At 37.3% G+C, this 26,804-nt stretch overlaps 2 protein-coding genes across 2 annotated transcripts; both read left to right on the top strand.

Annotated features, from left to right (window-relative positions):
* Positions 1-1,088: 1,088 nt before the first annotated feature.
* On the top strand, positions 1,089-12,845 carry LOC131947069 (uncharacterized). The gene is made up of 7 exons (XM_059308150.1): positions 1,089-1,246; positions 6,954-7,023; positions 7,435-7,487; positions 9,419-9,536; positions 9,977-10,108; positions 10,575-10,687; positions 12,047-12,845. The coding sequence occupies exons 2-7, from the start codon at positions 6,960-6,962 to the stop codon at positions 12,290-12,292; spliced, it is 726 nt and encodes a 241-aa protein (XP_059164133.1). The 5' UTR covers positions 1,089-1,246; positions 6,954-6,959; the 3' UTR covers positions 12,293-12,845.
* Positions 12,846-14,821: 1,976 nt separating this feature from the next.
* Positions 14,822-22,736, top strand: LOC131947044 (involucrin-like). Its single transcript, XM_059308128.1, has 2 exons — positions 14,822-14,913; positions 21,860-22,736. Exons 1-2 carry the CDS (start codon positions 14,822-14,824, stop codon positions 22,734-22,736), a joined length of 969 nt encoding a protein of 322 aa, XP_059164111.1.
* Positions 22,737-26,804: the final 4,068 nt, after the last annotated feature.

Below are 26,804 nucleotides of genomic sequence, written 5' to 3' on the forward strand. Positions count from 1 at the left end.
TTGTGCGACTTGGCTAGGTGTTTTGTTTGGTTTTGTTTGGTTCTGTTTCGTTTGGTGTAAAATGTTTGTTGTGTACGTATTGTTTTCTACGTAATGTATTGTACGTAACGTATTGTACGTAGTGGTTTTACGTAGTGTTTTGTTTGGTGTGGACTTTTGGATGTCGAGAATGGATGAAGGGAGGTTTCTGTGTGTCAGGGCCTGGACCATCCTAGACATCATAAGTCGGCGCAGCACCATCAAATAGTCGAACGTAATGTTTTGTTTGGTTTTATTTGTTTTTGTTTTGACTGTTTTGTGTCAGTAGTTTTTATTTATTCTTTTTTTGTGATTTTCCATTGGTTCCATATTTTCAAATAAATTGTATTAATTGTTAAAGTTTTTGTTTTATTTTAGTAGTTGTTTTTATTATTTAGACTAAGGATAAGATATAACCACCGTGGGTTTCACCACGGTTGCACTGACCCGGACAGTTAGATAGATTTAAGGTATCCCCCCTAGCAGGGTTTACATTAAGACAAGACAGCTAACCACACAACCAACTAACATGCGGAGGTCAAAGAAACACGAATTTTATCTTATCTGCATTAATGATTGTAAGATATGAAAAGGTTCTTCACTTTTTATTTTAGCGGCTGACCTTCGTGTAAAAAGTTGAAATGTTTTTTAATTGTGCAAACGGTTCTGGTTCGTTGAAGAGCTCAACGGGGCGATATCTTATTTGAACTAGATTTTTAAAAACTAATTAATTAATTAATGAATAAATTAATGTTTACCAATTTTATTGGTAGGGTTAGCTTAAAAGTTAGTGTTTGGATTAGCTTCAGAACAGGTGTAATAGTGTAAGGATAAAATTACTACAGCTAGATGTCGATTTACGTTAGCGATTCTAGCTAAAAATGTAGCTTCGATACGCCCTGCTAGATCTTCAAAATATCGAGATCTCCGTCAGATAGCAGCCGTCATATTGTTAGCAGACGACACCGATGTAACCGCTACACTTTACGGTCGTGGTTTTGTAGGTCAATGTTAACGTAGTGCTCTGGGTGCGTGGCCTGCAGACATGGAGGAAAATTTTGTCTCTTCCCTCTGGGGTGTACTAGTTTTTAAACAGTTCCGCTAGACACACCCGACATTCGCATTCGCTAGTTCACTATCATTTGGATTGTATTACTTGAGTATTACTCTGTTAGTAATATCATTTGAAGTTTTATTATAACATTTCGTGAAAAAATACCTGAAATAAGTAAGTTGCTTTTAACTTTAAACATTTAATTCTACATTATTTTTGTCCTTTGTACTTGTTTATTTAAAACAGTGAGTATTATTTTCTAAGTGTAGACTTCAATACTTATTCCTTTAAAACAGTGAGTTTTATTTCCTAAGGTGAGTCTTCAATTATTTTTCGTTTAAAACAGTGACTATTATTTTCTAAGTGTAGTCTTCAGTACTTATTCGTTCAAAACACAAAACGCTAAATCCTAGCTTAGAATCCGAATTTTCTTTTCACTCATGTTTTTGTTATTTACTTTTCAAGCAGCTATAAAACACGCCCTACTCAAAGCACCAAACGCTTGCAATTGAAGAGCAATTTTATGAGTTTTATTGCTTTGCACAAAGTTTTTAATAACTTACCTTGAATTACCTACTATAAAACTACAATAGTACACTATTTAGTTACTTTGTAAAGACGTCATATTTTCCTAATTAAATTGCTGAAGTCACTTTGTTACCTCCTCCCGTCTCCCCCCCCCCCCCCATTATAAAACTCAGGCAAACATTAAATAAAACGTTGATGTTCTTAAAATATAGTTCGTATTGTGTAGATAGGCATACTTGACTGAGGTAAAAATGTAGGCTACTTTACACTTTCATTCAATGATGTCATCTTGTGGCACATTGTGTTAGTGAAGATGTTCGGCATGCAGTGTAAAAGTAAAGTAAAGTAAAGCAAGTGAAGTAGAGTCCACCTGTTTTTGTGATCTCAGCATATGACAGGATAGTGTGGTCAGGATTATGCCCAGTCGCCTTTCCTTTCCTTAACGTGAGTCAGGTACCCATCAGAGCTGGGTGGACTCAGGGACATTCAACCTGATTCCGAACTCGCCAGCGTGGGGGTACAGTGTTTCAGCCAGACTTTTTTCACCGAGTGGGCACTTGATATTTTCGGGGGGGGGGGGGGGGACGACTAAATTTTCCGGGGGGGGGGGGGGACACACTGATATAAATATATTTTCTATATACATTCCATTTCCTTCTTCTGGGCTAAGCAACCCCCCTCCCCCGAAGAGACGCCTGGAAGAAACTCTGGTATGATGTACAATGTTTAATTGGGGTGAGCGGAATAACAATGTACAGACTGATTCGCAGGATAGGTCATAGAGGTTTCTTTGGAGTAGCCTATATAAGCTTTAAGGCCTACACTTTTTTAAAAGGTTTACATATTAAAATCATTCAACTACTTTATGGTGTAGGTTATGCATTAGGTAAGAGTGCTCGACTGCTAGCCCGAAGTTCGGATCTTGCTACATGTAGGGCATGGGGAATTCTAGACCAAGGGAATGTTTCTTTCAGACTTTTTTTTTCGGGGTACATAAAACTTTCGAGAGGGGGAGGGATAACTAAATTTTCTGGGGTGGGAAACTGACACTAAAAGAATATATTCTATATAATTTTCTTTTCGTAATTAATGTAAAATCAAATAAAGAAATAAATAATTGTTAAAAATAGTTATATATTGCTAATTTTAAACAAAATAAAATGTGTATTTTAATTATTTTATATTTCATTTTTATTCATACATATAAATATTTAGTTATGTTGTAGAGTAACGAAAATGGAAGGCGGTAGATGTGATCTGGGGAAGGGGTGGGGAGAGGGTGGGTGGGCAATGCATCCTTGAAGAGATACCTAAAAAAACGCTGGACACAGTTGGACTGACTTTTAATGTACTTGAAATTTTTGGATATTATATTCTCCACAAGGCCGTTATAATGCACGGCATTGTTTTAGAAGAAGCAAACCAAACACCTTTCGACGTCAAAACTAGGCTTACAGTTGTTTTTTTTTAACCGAATTAAATTTAAAATGCCGGTTGAAACAACCTTGAATGAAATCTGCAGTCTTGAAAGCATTCATAAACGTCAATGTCAGACAGAGGTCGTTATATTATATCATAAAGACAGGGGCTAGCTAGACGATACTCTGGAATCATAGGGTTGGGTTAGCTTAGTCAACCAGAGAGCTGCGCAACCTGGGTTGGTGCGTTTGCGAGAGAGTGGGGTTGGTGGGTGAGGTGAATAGGAGGGATGGGGGGTGGGGGTGGGGGGGGGGCGACGGGGATTAGATGTATACGAATTTTTGTTCTTTGAAATAACGTAGCGCTAGCAATATTTTTTTTTAAATTGAGAAATAGATTTTAAGTTATCCAGATATGAACCCACGTTGCGTGTCACTTAATATGCAACTCATATAAATTCTTTTATATTTTTTTTCAAGTATGAAAGGAGTTGTTAATACTTTAAAAAATATGTAAGAATGTTTAGAAAATCAGAACAAGCGGAAGAGCACATTGTTTCTAATGCAAAAGCCCCGAGTTCGAATCCTTCGACAGATGAGGCTAATTAATATAGGGACAGTCACGCGTATAGAAAAGAAAACACCAAAATCAAACAAATGCCACCTTTGTAGTTTGTTCTTGGATAAAGGCTGTGGAAGCACATCCAGAAAGAAAAGCAGGCTGAAATCGGAGTCAACGGTCCATATGGCATATAATATGATGTCACTTAATACTTAATTATGTTGGCGGAAATACTCTACGATATTACAGTAAAGAATGAAGAAATACTCGTATTATACAGTGGCCAACCATATAGTCTGATACACGCCACAGTAACCTTTACCTTACCTTCACGCCGGAGTTGTATTATAGATATCTGAACCGGGAAAATCTTACACAAAGATTTGGGTTCAAATATCTTAAAGATTATATCATTAGGGCTCGAATTTTTAAACAGATGTACTCCACTCCATCTCCTATTTTTGCCGTTTTTTACTTATTCTTTTTTTTCGTCAGTCTGACGTTAGGTTTAGCCCAAGGTACGTCTGTCATAATTTGTGCAAAATTTGACATTCAAATATCAAATCGTTTTTGCACTGCTATTTTTTCCTCCGATGCGCATCGATGACTGTGTCACTACTGCTGGATTATATCTCTTATGGCCGTGGTTGGGCTATAAATCTGACACAAAAGAGTGTAACCGCTTTTGTCAAGGTGTGAAGTTGAATCATGGGTTCTCAATTTTCTTTTTGACGGACCCTCCATAAGGTGATAGTTTAACAAGAGACCCAAAGACTCTGTCGATAATATTTTGCTGTATGTCAAATGTTTCTTCATTCATTGGATCTAGAGCCGTATGTTTAGCTTTACGTGGGTTTAGTAAATCGGGGTAGCGCCCATGTTTATGAGGACCACTGCGTTTTGATAGTCTTTTATGTGGCTTGTGGGTTTTTTGTTGTTGTTGAAAAACGACCTTCATTTGACTGCATTATAAAGAGTTTTAGAAATGCAAGATGGTCTGGGTGTTGGGTTTAGCTGCAGCTAGAGCAGGTATTGAGGTCATAATTTAGCTTTAAGTTTAACATTCTGTGCACTGTTAACATTTTGGTTGATCATGTGACGATTAATTACGGGTTCTAAAAATCTTGCCCGGCACTGCTGAATGGAAGGATCGTTACACACACAGAACATGCATACATTTGATAAATAAGGGGAGATGAAGGGGTATTATGAAGTTAACACAGACTCTCTTTTTATCACAATCGTAATATAGCTTTCAAAGAGTAAAAACTTAAAAGGAATATTCCCTTTTCGAACCTGATGGTCAATGGATCTGGTGAAGTAGAGTTCACTTGTTTCTGTGACCTCAACATATGAAAGGATAGTGTGTGCCCATCCGCATTTACTTTCCCTAACGTGTGTCAAGTACCCATCAGCCGTCCAGGGGCGGAACTACAGTGCCGCCAGACCCCGCAATGCGGGGGGGGGGGGGGGGGGCCACGCCATTTAGGGGCCCATAGCCGACCATAATAAAAAATTTTATAGTATAGTTAAAAAATAATTTTCTTGCATTTTTGACTTGACGGTAAAAGTTTTTTGTAAATAACAAACAGATCTGCTACAGTAGTGATGTTATACAGTAGCTAACACATGCTGTTGCGTAAAAAATTATATATGCCTGAGCTGTAGTTTGAAAGATAGGCAAACGATCAAAACACTTCCATGACTTAATTCCCTTTTTTAAATAGTTAAATAGGGGCGATCCTAAGCTGCTTTTAATGTATTTGTACTAAACAAATTAAAAAGCAATAACTTCTCTTAATTATTATTTTTTTACAAGCTTTTATTTAACTCACTTCCTCGTCATTCTGTCTGTCGTCAGTCTAGATAGAAACGCAGGAGTGAAAATTCGGACAGTTCTACTTGACCGATACGATTCACAGTTGGCACGTGGGTCAAGACATGAAGACAATGCAATCTGAAACTAAATTTGACTTAATTGGATGCCTAATTGATTTTTTATGAAATAATTAAAATTTGGACCGAATTAGTAGGCATGTCTAGCCAACCACACCACACGCGTCATCAATAGCTGCGCCATCACGACCACGTAATGGCTGCGTTCAAAAACCATTGCGCGCCTACTGAACGTGATATTCAGTAGGCGCGCAATGGTTTTTAGTCATGTAACTCTATTGTAAATAAAACATGTAAAGTACTGAAAAAAAATTCATAAAAAGCGTTTTAATAACAAGCTTTTATGTAATGATGCACTAAAAAGTAGAAAATAAATTATAGACTACTATTTAAATAACTATAAAGAAAAGCGTGGGTCACTTTAGTATCTATTGGATACCTTTACTAATGTTAAGGAAGACACCCACGCTTTTCTTTATAGTTATTTAAATAGTAGTCTATAATTTATTTTCTACTTTTTAGTGCATCATTACATAAAAGCTTGTTATTAAAACGTTTTTTATGAATTTTTTTAAGAAATGCACACTAAAGAATGACATAGCATAAAAAGGAAATATATTTGAAACGAATAATATAAATACAAAAAAACACAAAAATAAACATAACAGGAGAAACCATTACACATACAAAGCTTTCACGTTTTATATTCTTTTGACCGGCAAAAAACTAGTGTATAGGGCAGTGTAGGCAGTATTACAGCAAACATTTTGAATAGACTTAAAAAAAAAAAAAAAAAAAAAAAAAAAAAAAAAAAAAATTTGAATAGACTAATTCTAAAATTCTATACAGACTAATGCACTCACACACATGACACTCACACACATGACATGTTGTAATTTGTTTAAATTGAAAAAAAAAATAATTTCAAAACTCGATCAGGCTAGAAATGAGTATCCAATGTTTGTATTATGTGTTTATATATATATATATATATATATATATATATATATATATATATATATATATATATATATATATATATAGGGGGGCCCAAATTTTTTTTTGCGGGGTGGCCCTTTTTTTCTAGTTCCGCCACTGCAGCCGTCCCAAAGTTTTCAAAGAGAGGAGGTGATACAATGACTTCTTTGTAAACACGAGATTAGGCTCTAGTAGTGTTTCTTTCAGGCACCTCTTCGGTGTGGTGGGTGGGCGGTTACACCCCTAAGCACGTCAGCCCCCACCCTACCCCCGAACGAAATAGAATTCATATATAATATATATTATTTAACCAGTTTCCGCCCACACGGAAATTTAGTTTCCCTTCCACTAAAAGAAACACATGCGATTAACCTCCTTAAACTCTATTTCCTCTTTTCCCCTACAGTTTTGTTTTATTTATCATGCCATAAAATTACTAAACAATTAAATACCGGCAATTGACATTTAATAGAAAAATTATTTTATTTATAATCTACAGGACACCATGCGAAAAGCTACACTCTCACCATTCCAGGTAGAGAAGTTAAAGTACTATTTCCACTTTTTTGGTAAGTCCAAATTCCGAAACTACAGATGGTTATAACACCTTGTTTTAGTTTCACATATGTCCCCGGGCGCCGACCGTAGAGGGCGCCAAAATGGGTTTAAAAAAATGAAAAGCTCATTTTAACTGCAGTTTTGCATTATAAATATAAAAAATATTTGGGGGGGGGGGGGGGAAGGCGCTAAATTGAAAGATTGTCTCCGGGGGGGGGGGGGCACCAATTGAAAGTTTGTCCCCGGGCGCCGGGAAGGGTCGCTACGCCTCTGGTCAATAAAATGGTCATATCATATGACGGCCTTTTAGTTAAGAAGTAGTACATAAGATGTACTTAAGTGGTTTATTTTTCTTCAACGGCCCATCTGCGCCCGTAGTGTTGAGTGATGATCTGTTTTTAATTAACGTGTATTTATTCCAGAACCTAATTCAGATGGAAGCCTGGACATAACAAGTGTTGACAGACTTATGAAGGTAACACGCTGGTGTGCGATATACGCGCACGCGGTTCCATGACAAATGATCTCAGGACAAATGATCTCAGACAAAATATCTCAGACAAAATATCTCACGGACAAATGATCTCAAGACAAATGATCTCAGGACAAATGATCTCAAGGACAAATGATCTCACGGACAAAAGATACCAGGACAAAATATATCAGGACAAATGATATCATGGACAAATGATCTCAGACAAAATATCTCAGACAAAATATCTCACGGACAAATGATCTCAGGACAAATGATCTCAGGACAAATGATCTCAAGGACAAAAGATACCAGGACAAAATATATCAAGACAAATGATATCATGGACAAATGATCTCAGACAAAATATCTCAGACAAAATATCTCACAGCAAAATGTTGATAGTATGTACAATGATTTTAGTTCATTTGAACATTTTTTTTAAATTGACTGTCAATATCGTTGTGTTTACTTTCTTTACGCATCATAATTGTGAATAAAATGAATTTGTTAAACTTAACAAAACATCAAAAGATTTAATAAACTTAATCTTTGTAATAGCATTTGATTTGAAAAAATAAAAATTAAAACAAACTTTCTCCTTTAACCTGAAAGGTATGATAAATGATAATGTATAAAACAAAGTAACGGTAGCTATACAACAATAATGTTTAAAACATGCGAAATATCTTTCAAAAATGTTAATGGGTCTCTAGGTTCGTAACGTAAAATTATTGTTTTTATTGCATGATCAACACAAACATAACGTTTACGTTTCTTTGCTGACAGTACATCGTTATGATCACATCTCTCCAATACTATGTGATCATGTATTGTGTTGTGTGAACTCTTGCTCGACATGTTCCAACTCCGCGATGACCGCAGTTTGTCTTAAATAAGCATTAGTCACCTGATCACTAAGGTGTGACCGACGCATAACTACTGAATTTAGCTATTAGTTGTATTGTTCATGGAGGGCGGATGTCTTACCCTTAAGGCATGTCTCTACCATCAAAGCGGGCTGCCACCTTGATACGAAGGTGTTTCTCTATTGTTATTTCATCCTCTTTGATCTAGTTTCGTCCACCTGACGTGGTAGGATTGTCTCATGTTTGGCAAGCCCGCCTACGCTATCTATCGAAAAATTTCTTTAATCTTCTATAGTAATAATCCTAATTTTAAAATGCAATATACAATTTTAAAAGTGCAATTTGATAAATTTATACGGCAAACATTTCTTACAATTATCATATGGGCATATAAACAATATTAAACATATTAAACAAACCATACGACAGTTAATAAAAATTGTTCAGATCAACTAAAGTCACCCAATACACTATTAAAATTTAGGTGTGAGATATTTTGTCTGAGATATTTTGTCTGAGATCAATTGTCCGTGGTATCATTTGTCCTGATATATTTTGTCCTGGTATCTTTTGTCCGTGAGATCATTTGTCTTTGAGATAATTTGTCCTGAGATCATTTGTCCTGAGATCATTTGTCCGTGAGATATTTTGTCTGAGATATTTTGTCTGAGATCATTTTCCTGTCACCGCGCACGCACGCATCTATGCACGCACTCACTCACGCACGCACAAACATTAGTAGAAGAATCTGTCGTCTGTTCTCTAAATGTTATCATGATAGAATATCCAGGTTGCATCATCATATATAAAATCCATCACTCAGAGCCCTGTTATCCTTTTCTTGACAATGTTGAGTCAAATAAAATAACCGTCCCATGGGTCAAAACGACACCACCCTACCCTACTAACTACGCTGTTCGAATCTTGTTTTTCATTAAATATATTTTTCTCCAGAGAGTTTTGACTTTAACCAATTGGGATCTTATTTGAATTACATTTTAATGTCCCCCGCGAGTTTTGACACTAATTGGGATCTTGTTTTTAATTACATTTCCATTTCCCCAGAGAGTCTTGACCTTCACCAACTGGGATCCAAAAGGCACCAAAGCCAAGGAGTGTGAGGAGATCCACCATGCATTTTTTGAGGTCCTCTTTGAGAAAGCTCGAGTTAAACCAGGCGGAGGTAGGTCATAGGTCTGTTAAACAAGCAGAGATAGGTCCCTGTTCGTATTAAACTAGGCGGATGTAGGTCATAGGTCGTGTTAAACTAAGCAGAAATAGACCATTGGTCGTGTTAAACGATGTGGAGGTAGGTCCTTGTTCGAGTTAAACTAGGCGGAGGTAGGTTCTTGGTCGTGTTAAACCATGCAGAGATAGGTCACAGGTCGTGTTAAACTAGATGGAGGTAGGTCCCTGGTCGTATTAAACTAGGCGGAGGAAGGTCCCTGGTCGTGTTAAGCCAAGCAGAATAAGTTTTCTGGTACCTTCCCATCTGCACATCATAACGAAATTATGAAGTCATTAAAAAAGTTTTCAATAAACACCTAATCCGAGTTATTAAGTTAACGATACACCTAACCCTTAATGTTTACCATTCACCCCCTCCCCCAACCCCCTCCCCAGCCAAAACCATCTCCCTTGAAGTCTGGCTAAACATGTGGGCCAGCGTCCTACAAGGTTGTATGGGAGTCCATCATTTCCCGATCTGGCTCAGGATCCTACCAAAGACACTCTTCAACATGATCGACAGAAACAGTGAGTCTACATTCATCAATTGCATAACACATCTTGGTTTTGGTTTTAGTTGGTTTTGGTTAGAGTTAATTCGGAAAGTAATATTTCCTAAACTCAGGCAATGCCGGGTAAATGCTGCTTAATAAACACAAAAGTCATGGTCCTTTACAGACAGGTTTTTCACTGAGGCCAGTGCAGGGCCTGGCCGGGACAGCTAGCTGTGAAATCTTTGCAGCCTACTGTAAACACCTATTTATACGCTTATTTTAAAACTGTAGCTATACTCTGTCACTTATGCACCTGTTATTCAAACCAAGTTGTATCTGTTATTTAATTTTTGTACCTGTATTTGAAAACAACTTGTGTCTGTATTTAAATCAACTTTTACCAGAATTTTAACCCTGAACCTGATGTTAACCATTGTCTTCATGTACTTTAAACCAGTATGTACCTGTATGTTAAAACCCCTTTGTTCTACCACCACCAGACGATTCCGTGGTGGGACCTACAGAGCTGGTCGCCTTCTATAGAGACATGGTCAACATTCCAGAACAGGAAGCGGAAGCGAGAGCACTCTACGCTTACGACCAAATGACCGACGTGAGTCTTGTAGCTGTGTAGCCCTCCACCCCCGGGATGCTTGTGCGATACCCCTTCTATTGTGTTGTAACTACGTTGGGAATTTTACCTTCGACCCCACTAGAAGGCGCTCGTGAGGTCCTCCTGGAAGTTTTATTTTTGGTTACCCGCCTCTGGGGGCTTCCAATGGCGCTTGTTTGATTTCCCCCCACCCCCAGAGGCGTAGCGAAGGGGGGCAGGGGGGTACATATGTCCCCGGGCGCCGACCTTAGTAGGCGCCAAAATGGGTTGGAAAAACACATTAAAATCTCATTTTAGATTTTAGGTGCAGTTTTGCATTATAAATAAAAAAAATATATAGGTAGGGGGGGGGTGCAAATGGAAAGTTGGGGTGGGGGGGGGGGGGGTGCAAATTGAAAATTGAAGGTTTGTTCCCGAGGGGGGTGCCAAATAAAAAGTTTGTTTCCGGGCGCCGGAAGGGTCGCTACGCCTCTGCCCACCCCTTACGATTGTATGGTCGGCTCCTAATGTGTACCGAGAATGAAAAAGAAACACGGAGTTTGCTACTTGGTTTTTATTTTACTAAGAAGACGAAATTCATTTTTTCTAAATATCATTTCACTTAATACGGACGTCCTAATTTACTCTATAGTTGATGATACATATTTTCATAAACCTAACATTCATTACTGGATTCAACTACAATTCTGCCTTTTTCATGTAGATACATCACGTATACATTGCTTATTGTTATATATCTTAGTATGCCTGTCTCTAAGAATGTTAACCAGTTGTATCGAGTTTACCTTATTCACAATATACCTACCCATACCATTACTGTAGTTTTGTCACTAGCCTTGTAAGTAAAGTAAAAGAATCCATTGAGCAGATGAAGTAGAGTTCATGTTTCTTTACCTCGGCATATAAAGGGCAGGTGTGGTCAGCATTTTGCCCAGATTTTACATTCCCTAGCATGAGTTATGTACCCATCAGAGCTGGGTGGACTCAGGGACGTTCTACTGACTTGGACCTGGAATTGAACGTGAGACTTTGGAGTTAGCAGCCTAGCGCTCTACTGTTTAGGCCACGCGTCCAATCACTAGTCTTGAACCTTTACACTAATGTTAGCCCTAATCCTAGTCGTAACTCCAAATTAAGCTCCATTTCTGACCCCGGCCACGATCTTAACACTAACTCAAAAGCGTTACGACCAGACCTTAAAATTTAAAAAAAAAAAAGATGCTATATATAGAAAATATATACTTTTACCAGTGTCCTCCCGATCAAGGAAGTTTAAAGCCATCCTCCCCCCCCCCCCTAGAGAAAATGTCTGAAAGAAACACAGCCTACTATAAAATATATTTATTTATTCTCCCCCAGAGTGGGCGCTGGCCGCTGAACATTGAAAGCTACGAGATGATCTTCTCCAACTTCCTCATCGGGAAAACCCCCTTCGGCCCAGGGCGTCACATCTTCGGCTGCTTCGAACACAACGCCCAGAAATTTGAGCTGATTCAACCGGCCACGGACAACGAGAAGGAGGACGTCACGCCCCTGGTCAAGCCGGCCATCCCATGGGAGAAACCCAAGCCCAAACGACAGAATTCCCGGGGAAATTTCTTCTAGGGGATAACGACAATAACAAAATTAGTTACTGAAATTGTTAATCAATGTCTTATAGCGGTGCTTGGAATTTGTTGGTGTATATATAGTTTGAGCATTTAGTTAAATGCAATTATAGTGATATATATGCTATATATATATACAATATATATGGCGTGTATAATCATACGTCAGTTACTTAAAAAAAAATATATGTAACAAATAAAGTTTTTATAAATTCTAAATAAAACATGTAGGTGTAGGCCTATGAAGTTATCTATGAAGAACAAAAATGTGTTATTATTTAGCAATAATTACTTATAGGTTAATTTATCTACACGTTAAGGTATTAAGAATTGTCCAAGGGTTTCAGTGGTTGACTTGGTAAAATTAAAGTATCGAATTTACGACGCCAACTCGTGAAGAATAGTATAGTAACTGAAATCGTTTCACAATTGACACTATCAGTAAGCTCTGCTGTCTCAAAGAATTGTTTCACACACCATGTTGTACGTATGAATTCCCAGACGTGGATAAAAACTTTCAGTCCAAGTGCAGATGATGTAGAGTTCACCTGTTTCTCTGACCTCGGCATATGAAGAGATAGTGTGGTCATGACTAGCTCATTTAACTTGCCCTGATTTGATTCGGGCACTCATGTGATCTCAGAGCTTAATGCTGACAAGTCTGCTGATGTGGATATATCAATTCAAGAATAAATTTGTCGAAACACAGATTAATTACACATTTTCATTACTTTCAATGAGCAACAATACTTAAAGAGATATTAATCAACCCGGAGTTGAGCTGAACATGAATATTAAATGCATTTCAGATTTACTTATATTTGTTTAGTAATTGAGATTTTTTAGTACAATTCTACGTGTTATTTCTGAATCTGTAAAGGGGAAATAAATCTGTTTGGACAAGTTTTATACATTACCCCTCAATAACTTTACTTTGTTATACACAACAGATCAATAACTTACCTGTTTATTCACCCCCCCCACCTCCGCAATTACCCCCTCCTTCACCACCTCTTAATTGGATCCCACATTAATTACCATTCATAATCTTGTGTCCACTAGTAACTGAACCAATGGTACTCAACCCCAACGAACCGATACTTTAGTTGTCTAGATCAGAGCATAGCGAAATGAAAAAAGCGAGTGATTTCACAATCAATGATGAGTGTGGGTGTGTATCTTTAAACTTAAAATGTTTACATACCGTCCGTTCATTATCTGGTTTGATAATTGATTTCACCATTTAGCCATTCGACTAATCGCTCAATAGATTACGCTATTAAATTAAAAGCAGCGGGAAATTTTATTAAAAGCAAAAGATAATCTCATGTTAATTAAAAGCATTTATTTGTTCAAACATTGTCAGCTAAATAGTAAAGCAGTAGCTTAGAAGCAGAACATTAATTTAAAGATACGTAAGTTTTGTAACAAATTACGATGAGCTCAGGAAAACCCAGTACCGCTAAAATAAAAAGCAATATTAAACTAAAAGGCACGATAAATTGTTTAGACATGTTGCTTAATATAAAATAAAAATTGTGTAAAGAGATCAGAAAAAAAATTTGAAATCGCTTTTAAAGCAATAAAAGAAGGAACATATATACATTTTAAATGGACAATGACACCACAGTTGTAAGACATGAGCGACAGATGTCTACATACAGGAAATCACGTTCAAGAGATTCCACAATAGGGCTGGTAAGTAGGTCAACAACCAGTTCTACGGCTCAATAAAACCTGCATGAGCCATATAACTGGTTATTGACCTACTTACCAGCCCTATTATTTGAGAAAATTCAGCATAGAGTAACAAATTATGACTTGGTCTGCCTGTAAGTCTCGAGATCAGATCCCGGATTTGAGAACATTGAACATCTCAGAGTCTACCTATCTGAGAAGGATATCTGACTCACGTTCTGATGAATTATAATAAATCCACAAATTCGCGATCTTTTATTGTTTTACTCTTAATTTTGTTGAGAAAACACAGTAAAATAACTCCCTGAAGCTCTTCCTAAACTTGGTACTCATGAAATAATAAATCACAACACCAACACTTGAGTTGACCGACTCGACTAGAAAAGCGATGACAAAACACACGGAGAAAATATTTTCATTGGCCTCGCTGTTGAAAAATGTTTTGTCAAAAGCAGTCCATAAAGCGAACGCAGTAGTCGGTGCTGAACTGCATATAAAGGTAATCGATAAAATCTTAACCATTTTTATCACTTTAATGTCCTTGGTAGATATGGGATTTTTATCTTGGACTCTGCTTGCATTATTTTGGTATCGCCACTGTGTCTTCGCTTTGAGATGAATGATGAAAACTAAAGTAAAAACTAATACAGCAATAAAAGATAAAGATGTTGATAAAATAAGGCTGAAAATTGAGCATATAGAGTCAATTTGATGACGTTCTCTGATGTAAGATAGTCCCAACATTGTTTTATTCCATTTAGGATCAAATTTCCAGACCACTCGACTTGTGAAGAAGACGTTAGATCCGCTTGCAATAACAAGAATAAAAATGGCCGCCATGATAATGGACACTCATTTGGTGGTCAAGATGGACTTGACCTTCAGTGGCTGGACAACACAGAGACAACGCTCGAATGTGATGTACACTGTGATCCATCCGGTTATTCGTGCGAACATTTCGTGGGGAATTCCCGCTACCAGATACGGGAATTCCCCGGAAGTTGTTCGGGATTCTGCAAACTTGTACGCGGGCGTGTCAAAAATAGCCAAGACGGCATGAAACGCCAAAGACATGAAGTCAGACACAGCTAAACAAAATAAACTGACGTTCACCGTGTCTTTTAGTCCTTGTTTCAGAAAAATTATTAGGTTCACAATATTTCCAGCCATGCCCAGAATAGAAATGATTAAACCTAAAATATCGAGAAGTATAAAGACCAAGATACGCGTTACAAAATCTTCGAACATTTTGGAGCTTGAAGAAACATTGGAACTAACGTTTTCTGAATTCATTATAATCTTTAAATTCACTATTTCCAATGAAATATCTTACTAGTCGATAGCGTAAAATTTCACTTAAGGATTTTTTTTTAATAGAAGACAATCACAATATTTAAATGTGTTTTATTACACAGCTTATGAACACCACTATAACACTTGTTTGTATTTTTTTTTTCACTAGGATTGATAAAAAAAACTTCAGTAAAGGCTATTGTAACCACAGTGATCAAATATTGTACGCGAGTATCCATTGAAATATTAATAGTTACACCTGTAATCTCTAAATTGTGAGTATCTCCCGCTGTGCCTCATGTTTAAATACAGCTACTTCCTCTTTGTTTCGGGCAAATGATTTGTTACTTGTTCAACGTTTCTATCTCCATTTGGACATGAGTTGATCTAAAGCAAATACGTATACGCTGTTGTAAATCTGAGAGCAATTATCATGTTGTTTCTAAAATTCGAGCATTGTCTCTATCCCTGGCGCTGTTTACATTTCTCTTTTATCTCTGATAATGGATATCTAACACTCTGGGTATATTTAACAAGCACTTATAAAAAAGTGCGTGTTTCTACTGCATTTAATCTTTTTTTATTTTTTAAAAATATAACACTATTAGTTTTTAACATACGGAAATTCAACGGAAGCTTTTTGGTACTCGGGAGCGGGGTGGGGGGGGGGGGGGGGGGATTGAAGACGTTCTGTCCCCTCCCCCTGAGCAGATGCCTGAAAGAAACTCCGCAGACGTGTCATAATGGCCATCATTATGGCAAGAAAAAGTTAAGACATCAAGTCTGATAGAGCTTGGCGAAGTAGACGGAAAAAGTTATTTTACCATTTCCTTGTAAGCTTTGGAAATTCTAAACCTCCAAATTCTTGTAGTATTACCTGTGAGTAATCAAGGATATATAACCATTCTTTTGTTTTAGAAATTACTCTGTGTCTAATAAACAAATAGGTTAAACTTTAGGGAGAATCTCAAAATAAGAGACGTTAAAATGATGTCACTTTACTTGTCCGTCAATCTAGACCTAAAGTTATAATGGTGGATCATATTTCTCTTCTATTTTAATACTGAAAACACGTTAAAATTTTTTATTAGAATAAACAACAACACAATTTATTGGAAATAACTTTATTTCACATGCATTTGGTTTCAGTATTATTTTCTAAACGTTTTTTTTTACCTGTTGATACATTTAACATTTTTTAAACAACCAGTTAAAACAAAACACATAGGCCCTACCTGTTAAAAAAAAAAAACTAATCACAACCTACATTCAAAACTTAATTGGGCATATTTTAAAATATTTTAAGGGGTTAAGCTCCGGTAAAAAAAAATCTTTTTTAATATTAGAGAGAAAAAATTTGAAAATTCATAATAAATTAGAAACGCACTTTAAATTTTTAGCTGACTTTCCCAAAATATGGAAGTAGATTATGAATTCATTCTTTAAAATATAAAACTTTATGAATGGTGGAAAATCATACGAAGAGGTTAATTTTTCAAGAGGGCTGCCATTGTCATAGTTACCAAAATTTTTCCGCCAAATTTAAAAAAATGGAAACATATATGCGGATGTACCTTTAAAACGCTGTACAGATAAAAAATGTTTCTGTTTCCTAGGGAGTATTAAGAAAGTTTATTTACCGGAGCCTACCACCTTAAAACGAAAGGAATAGGTTGTTCGTGCAACTTTGTAAATATATTTAATATTTTAAACAATTTTTGAACAATTAAACGTGCTATTGTTATCACTTGAGGGTTATTACATTTTACACTCAAGTTATTTTTACAAATGTTTCTGTTCATGTTGACAATGCAGTCAAAAAAGTGTGTGTGTGTGTGGATAGAAAGGTGACTTAGCTACTTATAACTAAAACATTTAGACTCTTCACACATTTAAAAGTCAAATGATCGATTGTAAAATATATTGCTGGGTTTTTAAAAATTTCAGTCTGCAGCCGTCTCGGTTACTAGGTGAAGTAGAGTCCATCTTTCTCGCAGGATTCTCGAGAAAATGGACTAACAAATATCCTAATTCTTTGACGCTCCCAAAAAAGTCATCTACAAATTTTTAAATCAATTGTAACAGCTATTAGATTTTTTCACTTTCCTAATGACTGCCAGCATCGCTCTTGTAAGACCACGGGCAGTCGATCTGTACTTTGAGCTCATGTTGTAGTAAACAAATATTCCACCACTGGAATTACAAGCCTCTAGCAGAAAAGAAAACGAATAAACAACTTTATAGATGTTAACATTAAATCCTGTAACGTTAAACTCTGGGTCTTTTAACGTCCAGATTATGAACGCAACCGATGGTGCAAAAGTGATGATGTAGATGGTTGATATAGTTGTCACCATCTTTATAACTTTGTTTTTCTTCTTCAAATCTTTCAATGTTTTCTCTTTCATGTTGTTGTCGTGTCGCCAGTTTGAAGATTTTCTAAGCTCGATTACTAGAATAATCGTACACACTACGACGATCATGAACGAAGTCATGGCAGGAAAGACGCTTCCCAAGATGTAAACAACGGAATCGATTATTTGTCGATCGCTTGTAAACACCAAACTGAGGATTGTTCTATTTTTAGACGGGTAGAATTTCCAAAGGAGTTGATTTGAATAGAACACAGGAGCGGATGTGGCCATTTGGCAAACAAAAATAGCAATAATACACATTGTAACTCTTCTGTTAGTGAGAATCGTTTTAACTTTTAGCGGCAAAGCTATACAAAGACAGCGTTCAAATGTGATGAAGGCAGTCACCCATCCCGTCATCCTTGCGGTAATCACGTGGGTCACTCCACCAACCAGATAATAAATTTCATTCATCACGAAACTATCTTCGAAAAATGTATACAAAGGATTATTGAATATTGCAGGGAGCAGCACTGTGAATAGTGCTAAAGTGTCTGCTATGGCTAGGCCTAACAAGCTGATGTTTATCCTCTCTTGGAAGCCTTGTTTACAGAACAATATAATATTAATGCCATTCGTTACTATGCCGAAGGCTGAAATGCCCACACATAGAACACCAACGTTGATAGATAAAAATACATGTCTCAAATCTTCACTCACCATAGGAATTCTTTGAAAGCTAGAGTCTAGTTTAGAGTTATTATTTAAGTTATTCATTTTCTTAATGAAATATTAATTTTGGTAGCGCAACTATTTTATGGATGAAATGTGCTAAAAAGTAAATTTTATGTTTTTGCGTTTAGCATTAAAAACAAATCTCACCGAAATGAAAAACAATAGGGACATGTCATTTAACTAGGTATTATGTCTTTTTAATGTGTAGCTTTTTCGGCAGAAAAAACTTTGATGTATTTATATTTTAATTTAATTTGAAAGCTTAATTTTTTTAGATGCACGTAGAATCGCGTAGTAACTCCTAACAAATTCACTATCAAACCGTATACAAACAATGTAAGTAATTTGTAAGTAGATTATTTTGTTGATTGACAATCTTGCCAAATGAAGAAAGAGTTCAATATATTTAAATCAACAGAAAAAACAACAACTTCAAAACTGTTTAGAGATGAAATCTCTGAAAGAATTTAAAAATTCCAACTTCAATATTGAAGCAGTTTTACCGTATAAAGTGAAATACAAATTTTCAAAAACTTTTAATATTAAGTACAGCTTCTTGCTATAGCTAATAATTTTGAAGTTATTATTTCTGATACAAAATTGATACTTTAATTAAACTACTTCTGAGTCAGATTTTAATTAATAAATTGTTTATTTTTGTGTCCGTGTATTTATTTTCTCACGTAGAAGTCAAACAATTGTTACAATTATTTCATTTTTGACGCCATTTTATTTACACAACATTGGAATTGTAGTTGACGTAATTTGTATTGACTGAAGTTCTGCCTTGTTGCAGATCGAGATTTATAATAACTGAGGCTAACAAAGACCATCCTGTGTGACTAACGCTCGGGAAATTAACTAAGGTCAATTCTGTTACGTTCGTTGACACCGATACGATTTAAAATTAGCGCGAACGTACATGAAGTCACGTACACAAAATGTCTTTCATACGAATACATACACACACACATAAACATACATACACACACATTTATACATACACGCACATATACACTCGAGGAGATCTAAATGTTTCTCGATCGATTTAAAAAGGTAAACGGTTTTCAATATTCCACTCACCTGATAGACTAGATCACGTGACATAAATTCACCAATCAATCCATTCAGTTCACTCGAGTCTGAGTTTATTTAGCTTCAGGGCACGGAGATAAACCTATCGGTTTGTATACATGTCTAAATTGACTTCTAAAATAATAATACTGTAATCGTCAATAATTCAGTTCGTTTCGTTCATAAACTAATAGCAAGGTCTGATAATAATTTAATCGTCCGAAAAATGTAACTCGTAACATTTCAATAGTGTAAAAATCAAAATTTGTGTACTTTAAAACAAACTGATCTGATAGCAAATGCTTTAGTTTAGAAATGTAATAATTAATTGAAATGGCGAAATCCACTTTCGATATTAAACTTTTATATAGATTAACCAGTGGTGTTTTACAGCGAAGATACATTGACAATAATAAAAATAAAATAAAAATATTCCTGCAACTAACGTTATTAATGACGCTTTATTTTGTGAAAACACAAATATGATAATAGTTGCTTTCTTTTTATAAATTAAAAGTTTTGGTGAGTTATGTCTTATCCTATAACTAACGCAAAGCACCGTACAGAAAAATTAAATTAGTTTAATTTTCAACATTTCAACATTTCAAGACAACAACTTGGTTTTGTTTAAGCTTCTAAAATCATGGGCATCTCTCATCTCTCCCTGTAATGACATTGTATCAGAGCTACAAAATGTAAAAAAATTATCAGTTAACACTTAAAACAATTATCCGGGAATGAATGCCGTCTTGTTTGATAAGTTAAAATAATTTTTCCATTGTTTGTTCCAAACATCGACACTTTGTTTAACGTCATAGTCGTTCTTCCAAGACTTTTTAAACAAAGTAGATATTATTTGTGGTGTTATACAAACCTAGCTCGAAAATGTGACTTTATGGATTATAATATACCATCCCACTAGGCATCCAGGTCACAGATTCAAAACGGTAACTTTTATTAGCTTTATTTAGTTAACATTGTGTTTGTCTGTGGGTTTGTGGCAAGTCTTCGAACACAATTTAGACCCTCTTCTATTGCAGCTATTCTGTTTACATTTTAAATATGTTAAAGGTACATTTTTTCTAAAGACAACGCATATGTTTTTTTTTTTTTTTGACTTGTGTGAAAAACTTTTTTTAATTATTCAAAACATTGGGTATGTATGTCTTCTACACACATCTTTGTACTGTTTCAGCGCAATAAAACAGGAGTACACGTTTAACACGACATTTTTAATAATAAAAAAAATTATACTTTTAACATTGGTTTTGATTGTTGTGTATGTCATTTGTACAAGTTCTCACACAAACAAAATATCAACTTATAATGTAACAGTTATAAAATTTCAAAGTCAGACACATTTTCAGACAGGTGTAGAAATGAACATAACCGGCTATTAAATTTAGTAATGTATATGCATGGGATGAATCATTTGAAGAAAAGAAACATAGAAATGATATAATAACACGCATCACTTTCTGTACACTAGCTCATCACTTAACCATTCCCATCAATTACCACATCAGCAACCTCTCACATGAACACATTCACCAGTTATAGTTTTAAATGATCTACTCTTGTTGGACAAAAGGGTTGGCTATAGCCTCCATGCCATCAGAAGGACAGATGAGGACAACAGATGTACCACGACAGACAACCAGCCCTAGTGACCTAGTATCTTCTGTTATTTTGAAGGGGTCGTCTTGATCCCTGAGATATTCTGTTGTTCCATCGAGTACAAGATTCAAGAGCTGATCAAAACCCTTCAAGATACCAATGGCCCCTCTGCCTCCTCTGAACTTGACTCGGATTGGCTTGTCCAAATATTTCTTCAGGTCTAGGATGCTTTCCTTCTTCTACTTTTCCTTGTCTTTTTTATTTCTTTTATCCACACCTGGCTGATTTGTTGTGTGTAGTGACATTACTGTAGATGTAGAAACGTTCTCGTTGCTAGTTATGCAGTTTAATGGAAAATCGAAATCCGAGCGTTTTACTAAAGACAACGCATACATATAAAATTATTAATCTACTAAAATTATCAAACCAGTAACAAAATTACATTTTTATTTAATATGTACCTACATTTGGTTGTTTTAGAAGATTGTTTTTATGTTTTGTTCTCGATAAAAATAAAAAAATAAAAAAATAAAACAGATCGATAATAAAAAGCAAAACAAGAATATTGTTATTAAAATAATTTTTTTTTTTAAAAACATTGACAGTGCAACAATGAGGCTGTTCTTATTACTTTCGCTGTAACGTCTCTAACACTTAGCTCTAGTCTAGAAATGTGGATACTGTCCCTTTAACAGTGTTGTTGCTCTTTACTTTTAAAGAACTTAGTCGGTGAGTAAATATGATGGTTTTTGAGTTAGATGACTGTCATACGTTACTTGCACCTTACTGAGTAGGCTAAGAATCATAGATGGCCAAGTGAGTAGGATAAGAATCAAAGATGGCCAACTGAGTAGGCTGAGAATCAAAGATGGCCAACTGAGTAGGCTGAGAATCAAAGATGGCCAACTGAGTAGGCTAAGAACAGAAGAGGGCCAACTGAGTAGGCTGAGAATCAAAGATGGCCAATTGAGTAGGCTAAGAATCAAAGATCGCCAACTGAGTAGGCTAAGAATCAAAGATGGCCAAATGAGTAGGCTGAGAACTGAAGAGGGCCAACTGAGTAGGCTAAGAATCAAAGATGGCCAAATGAGTAGGCTGAGAACTGAAGAGGGCCAACTGAGTAGGCTGAGAATCAAAGATAGCCAACTGAGTAGGCTGAGAACTGAAGAGGGCCAACTGAGTAGGCTGAGAATCAAAGATGGCCAACTGAGTAGGCTAAGAATCAAAGATGGCCAACTGCGTAGGCTGAGAATTGAAGATGGCCAACTGAGTAGGCTGAGAACTGAAGAGGGCCAACTGAGTAGGCTAAGAATCAAAGATGGCCAAATGAGTAGGCTGAGAACTGAAGAGGGCCAACTGAGTAGGCTGAGAATCAAAGATAGCCAACTGAGTAGGCTGAGAACTGAAGAGGGCCAACTGAGTAGGCTGAGAATCAAAGATGGCCAACTGAGTAGGCTAAGAATCAAAGATGGCCAACTGAGTAGGCTGAGAACTGAAGATGGCCAACTGAGTAGGCTGAGAACTGAAGAGGGCCAACTGAGTAGGCTGAGCATCAAAGATGGCCAACTGAGTAGGCTGAGAATCAAAGATGGCCAAATGAGTAGGCTGAGAATCAAAAATGGCCAATGGAGTAGGCTGAGTAGCAAAGACAGCCAACTGAGTCTAGGCTGAGAATCAAAGATGGCCAACTGAGTAGGCTGGGAACTGAACTCTCAAGAAAACATGTAGAAAAATGTATAAACCAATGGTCAAACATAGATAATTTTTTAAAAAGTTACAATGCACAATTTAATTTATTATTATTAAAATATTACTCTAGAGGTAGTGAGCTAATAATATTAGATACTAAGCTAAAAGTAATATAGAAAAAAAACATGACATAACTATAAATGTAAACAAAAATCGAATGCATAATTCTTGACAATCTATAATTCTATACTAATAGTTTCGCTGTCTGTCTATCTATCTATCTATCTATCTGACAAGAACGCTCTAGAGAAAACACAAGCAAAATAAAAACATGCACAGTAATTCGAAAAACGAAGTATGACGTCGCCACATTTAGCACAGTATCTCAAGCCGGAGAGTGCACACAGTAATATAAGGTCATTGATTATCGAGTAAACATACAATACAAAGGCAATTTGGTCTAATCTAAGTGGTTTGCGTGAAGAGTTTCTTTCATACAATTCTTCCGGTAGGGGCGAAGCCCCACCCCCGCGTAAGAACGTCTGAGCCCCCCCCCCCTCCCTAACTCAAAAGAAATTTCTTCATCGATACTCTATAATAAAATTACCGCCTAATTAATGTGTCTAATCTAAAAAGTGGTTTTCTTGCAATTTCTTTAATGCAATTCTTCGCGTAGTGGCTATGCGCGACACCAGTGTTTCTTTCAGACTTTTTCCTCCACGGAGAGGGGTGGGGGGTACTTGCAATTTTCGGGGGCGGGGGTAGAATTTTCGGGGAGGGGGCGGACACTGGAAAAAGTATATAATTATATTTCGTTGAATGGGACGGTAGACATGTTTTTTTAGGGGGGGGGGGGGTGGGGGTGGGGGGGGGGGGATGGGGGTGGGGGGGGTGGAGGTGGGGGGGGGTGTGGGGGGGGGGTGGTTTTAATTTAGACTTTTTCCTCCCCGGAGAGGGGTGGGGGTACTTGAAATTTTCGGTGGCGGGGGTAGAATTTTCGGGGAGGGGGCGGTCACTGGAAAAAGTATATAATTATATTTCGTTGAATGGGACGGTAGACATGTTTTTTTTTGGGGGGGGGGGGGGGTGGGGGGGTGGTGTGTGTGTGGGGGGGGGGGGGGGGTGGTGTGTGGGGGGGTGGGGGGTTGGGGTGTGGGGTGGTTTTAGTTTAGACTTTTTCCTCCCCGGAGAGGGGTGGGGGTACTTGAAATTTTCGGTGGCGGGGGTAGAATTTTCGGAGAGGGGGCGGGCACTGGAAAAAGTATATAATTATATTACGTTGAATGGGACGGTAGACATGTTTTTTTTTGGGGGGGGGGGGGGTGGGGGGGGGGGTGGTGTGTGTGGGGGGTGGGGGGATGGTGTGTGTGGGGGGTGGGGTGGTTTTAGTTTAGACTTTTTCCTCCCCGGAGAGGGGTGGGGGTACTTGAAATTTTCGGTGGCGGGGGTAGAATTTTCGGGGAGGGGGCGGGCACTGGAAAAAGTATATAATTATATTTCGTTGAATGGGACGGTAGACATGTTTTTTTTGGGGGTGGGGGTGGGGGGGGTGGTGTGTGTGTGTGTGGGGGGGGGGGGGGTGGGGTGGTTTTAGTTTAGAGAAAAGAGACAGCACTATCAGCCTAGCGCCCGTTGTATCCTTCCTCAACGGGCCATTTTTCTCGTCTATAATAATAGTTTCGCTGTCTGTGTATCTATCTATCTATCTGTGTATCTATGTATCTGACAAGAACGCTATAGAGAAAACACAAGCAATTTAAAAACATGCACAGTCAGACGGAAACGAAATATGACGTCGTATTGAGCATAGAGTAGAAAATAATATCAAGCCGGAGAATGCACACAGTAATATGACGTCATTGATTCTCGAGTAAACATTGAACAAAAAGGAAATTTTGTCTAATCTAAGTGGTTTGCGTGTAGAGTTTCTTTCATACAATTCTTCGGGTAGGGGCGAAGCCCCACCCCGCGTAAGAACGTCTGAGCCCCCCCCCCCCCCCCTCCCCAACTCAAAAGAAATTTCTTCATCGATACTCTATAATAAAATTACCGCCTAATTAATGTGTCTAATCTAAAAAGTGGTTTTCTTGCAATTTCTTTAATGCAATTCTTCGGGTAGTGGCTAAGCGCGACACCAGTGTTTCTTTCAGACTTTTTCCTCCCCGGAGGGGGGAACTTTTTCTAATCTAAAAAGTGTTTAGCGTGCAGTTTTTTTTTTCAAGCATCTCTTCCGGTAGGGGCGAAGCCCCGCACAGTTTCGTCCTTTAGTTTGTATGATCTACAAATGCGACCAGTGTTTCTTTCAGACTTTTTCCTCCCCGGAGAGGGGTGGGGTACTTGAAATTTTTGGGGGCGGGGGTAGAATTTTCTGGGAGGGGGTGGACACTGGAAAAAGTATATAATTATATTTAGTTGAATGGGACGGTAGACATGTTTTGGAGTGTGTGTGTAGGGGGGAGGGGGGAGGGGGGAGGGGGGGGGCGAAGCCCCCTCCTCCCAAGTAGAGTTGCCTGAAAGAAACTCTAAATGCGACTTTTGTCATGAATGAGATTAGGTGCATAGTTAAGGGATATGCCTATGACTATATTTTGTATAAATTAAAACACCGATTCTGGATAAAAATCCGTTTTCAATGTCATTTTTCGTTTCCGGTTAAATTGAATGAAGGTGGTGATTTTGGTTTTGGTTTTAGTTTAGAGAAAAGAGACAGCACTATCAACCTAGCGCCCGTTGTATCCTTCCTCAACGGGCCATTTTTCTCGTTAATACTAATAGTTTCGCTGTCTATGTATCTATCTGTGTATCTATGTATCTATCTGACAAGAACGCTCTAGAGAAAACACAAGCAAATTATAAACATGCATAGTAATTCGAAAAACGAAATATGACGTCGTCACATTTAGCATAGAGTAGAAAATAATCTCAAGCCGGAGAGTGCACACAGTAATATGACGTCATTGATTCTCGAGTAAACATTGAATAAAAAGGCAATTTTGTCTAATCTAAATGGTTTGCGTGAAGAGTTTCTTGCATACAATTCTTCGGGTAGGGGCGAAGCCCCCTCCCCGCTTAAGAACGTCTGAGCCCCCCCCCCTCCCCAACTCAAAAGAAATTTCTTCATCGATACGCTATAATAAAATTACCGCCTAATTAATGTGTCTAATCTAAAAAGTGGTTTTCTTGCAATTTCTTTAATGCAATTCTTCGGGTAGTGGCTAAGCGCGACACCAGTGTTTCTTTCAGACTTTTTCCTCTCTTCCGGTAGGGGCGAAGCCCCGCCCAGATTCTTCCTTTAGTTTGTATGATCTACAAATGCGACCAGTGTTTCTTTCAGACTTTTTGCTCCCCGGAGAGGGGTGGGGGGTACTTGAAATTTTCGGGGGCGGGGGTAGAATTTTCTGGGAGGGGGCGGACACTGGAAAAAGTATATAATTATATTTCGTTGAATGGGACGGTAGACATGTTTTGGGGTGTGTGTGTGGGGGGGGGGGGCGGAGCCCCCTCCTCCCAAGTAGAGTTGCCTGAAAGAAACTCTAAATGCGACTTTTGTCATGAATGAGATTAGGTGCATGGTTTAGGGATATGCCTATGACTATATTTTGTATAAATTAAAGTACCGATTCTGGATAAAAATCAATCCATTTTCAATGTCATTTTTCGTTTCCGGTTAAATTGAATGAAGGTGGTGATTTTGGTTTTGGTTTTAGTTTAGAGAAAAGAGACAGCACTATCAACCTAGCGCCCGTTGTATCCTTCCTCAACGGGCCATTTTTCTCGTAATCAATATTAAACAAAATAGCTAAACGCGTAGCTAGTTTTATCAACTTATATAACAATAGTGATGAAAAAAATCAAGGGGAAGGAAAACAGTTTGTCAATAACACTATTAAAAAACAAAAATAAACAAGTCCACAAATATTGTGTGAGCTAAAATACAATACAAAGATAAGAAACAAATATCAAATTAATACTAATAGTTTCGCTGTCTGTGTATCTATCTATGTATCTGACAAGAACGCTCTAGAGAAAACACAAGGAAATTAAAAACAT

The sequence above is a fragment of the Physella acuta genome, unplaced genomic scaffold (assembly GCF_028476545.2).
Source record: "Physella acuta isolate Inbredline_101_S28 unplaced genomic scaffold, ASM2847654v3 ptg000580l, whole genome shotgun sequence".
Taxonomy (NCBI): Eukaryota; Metazoa; Mollusca; class Gastropoda; family Physidae; genus Physella; species Physella acuta.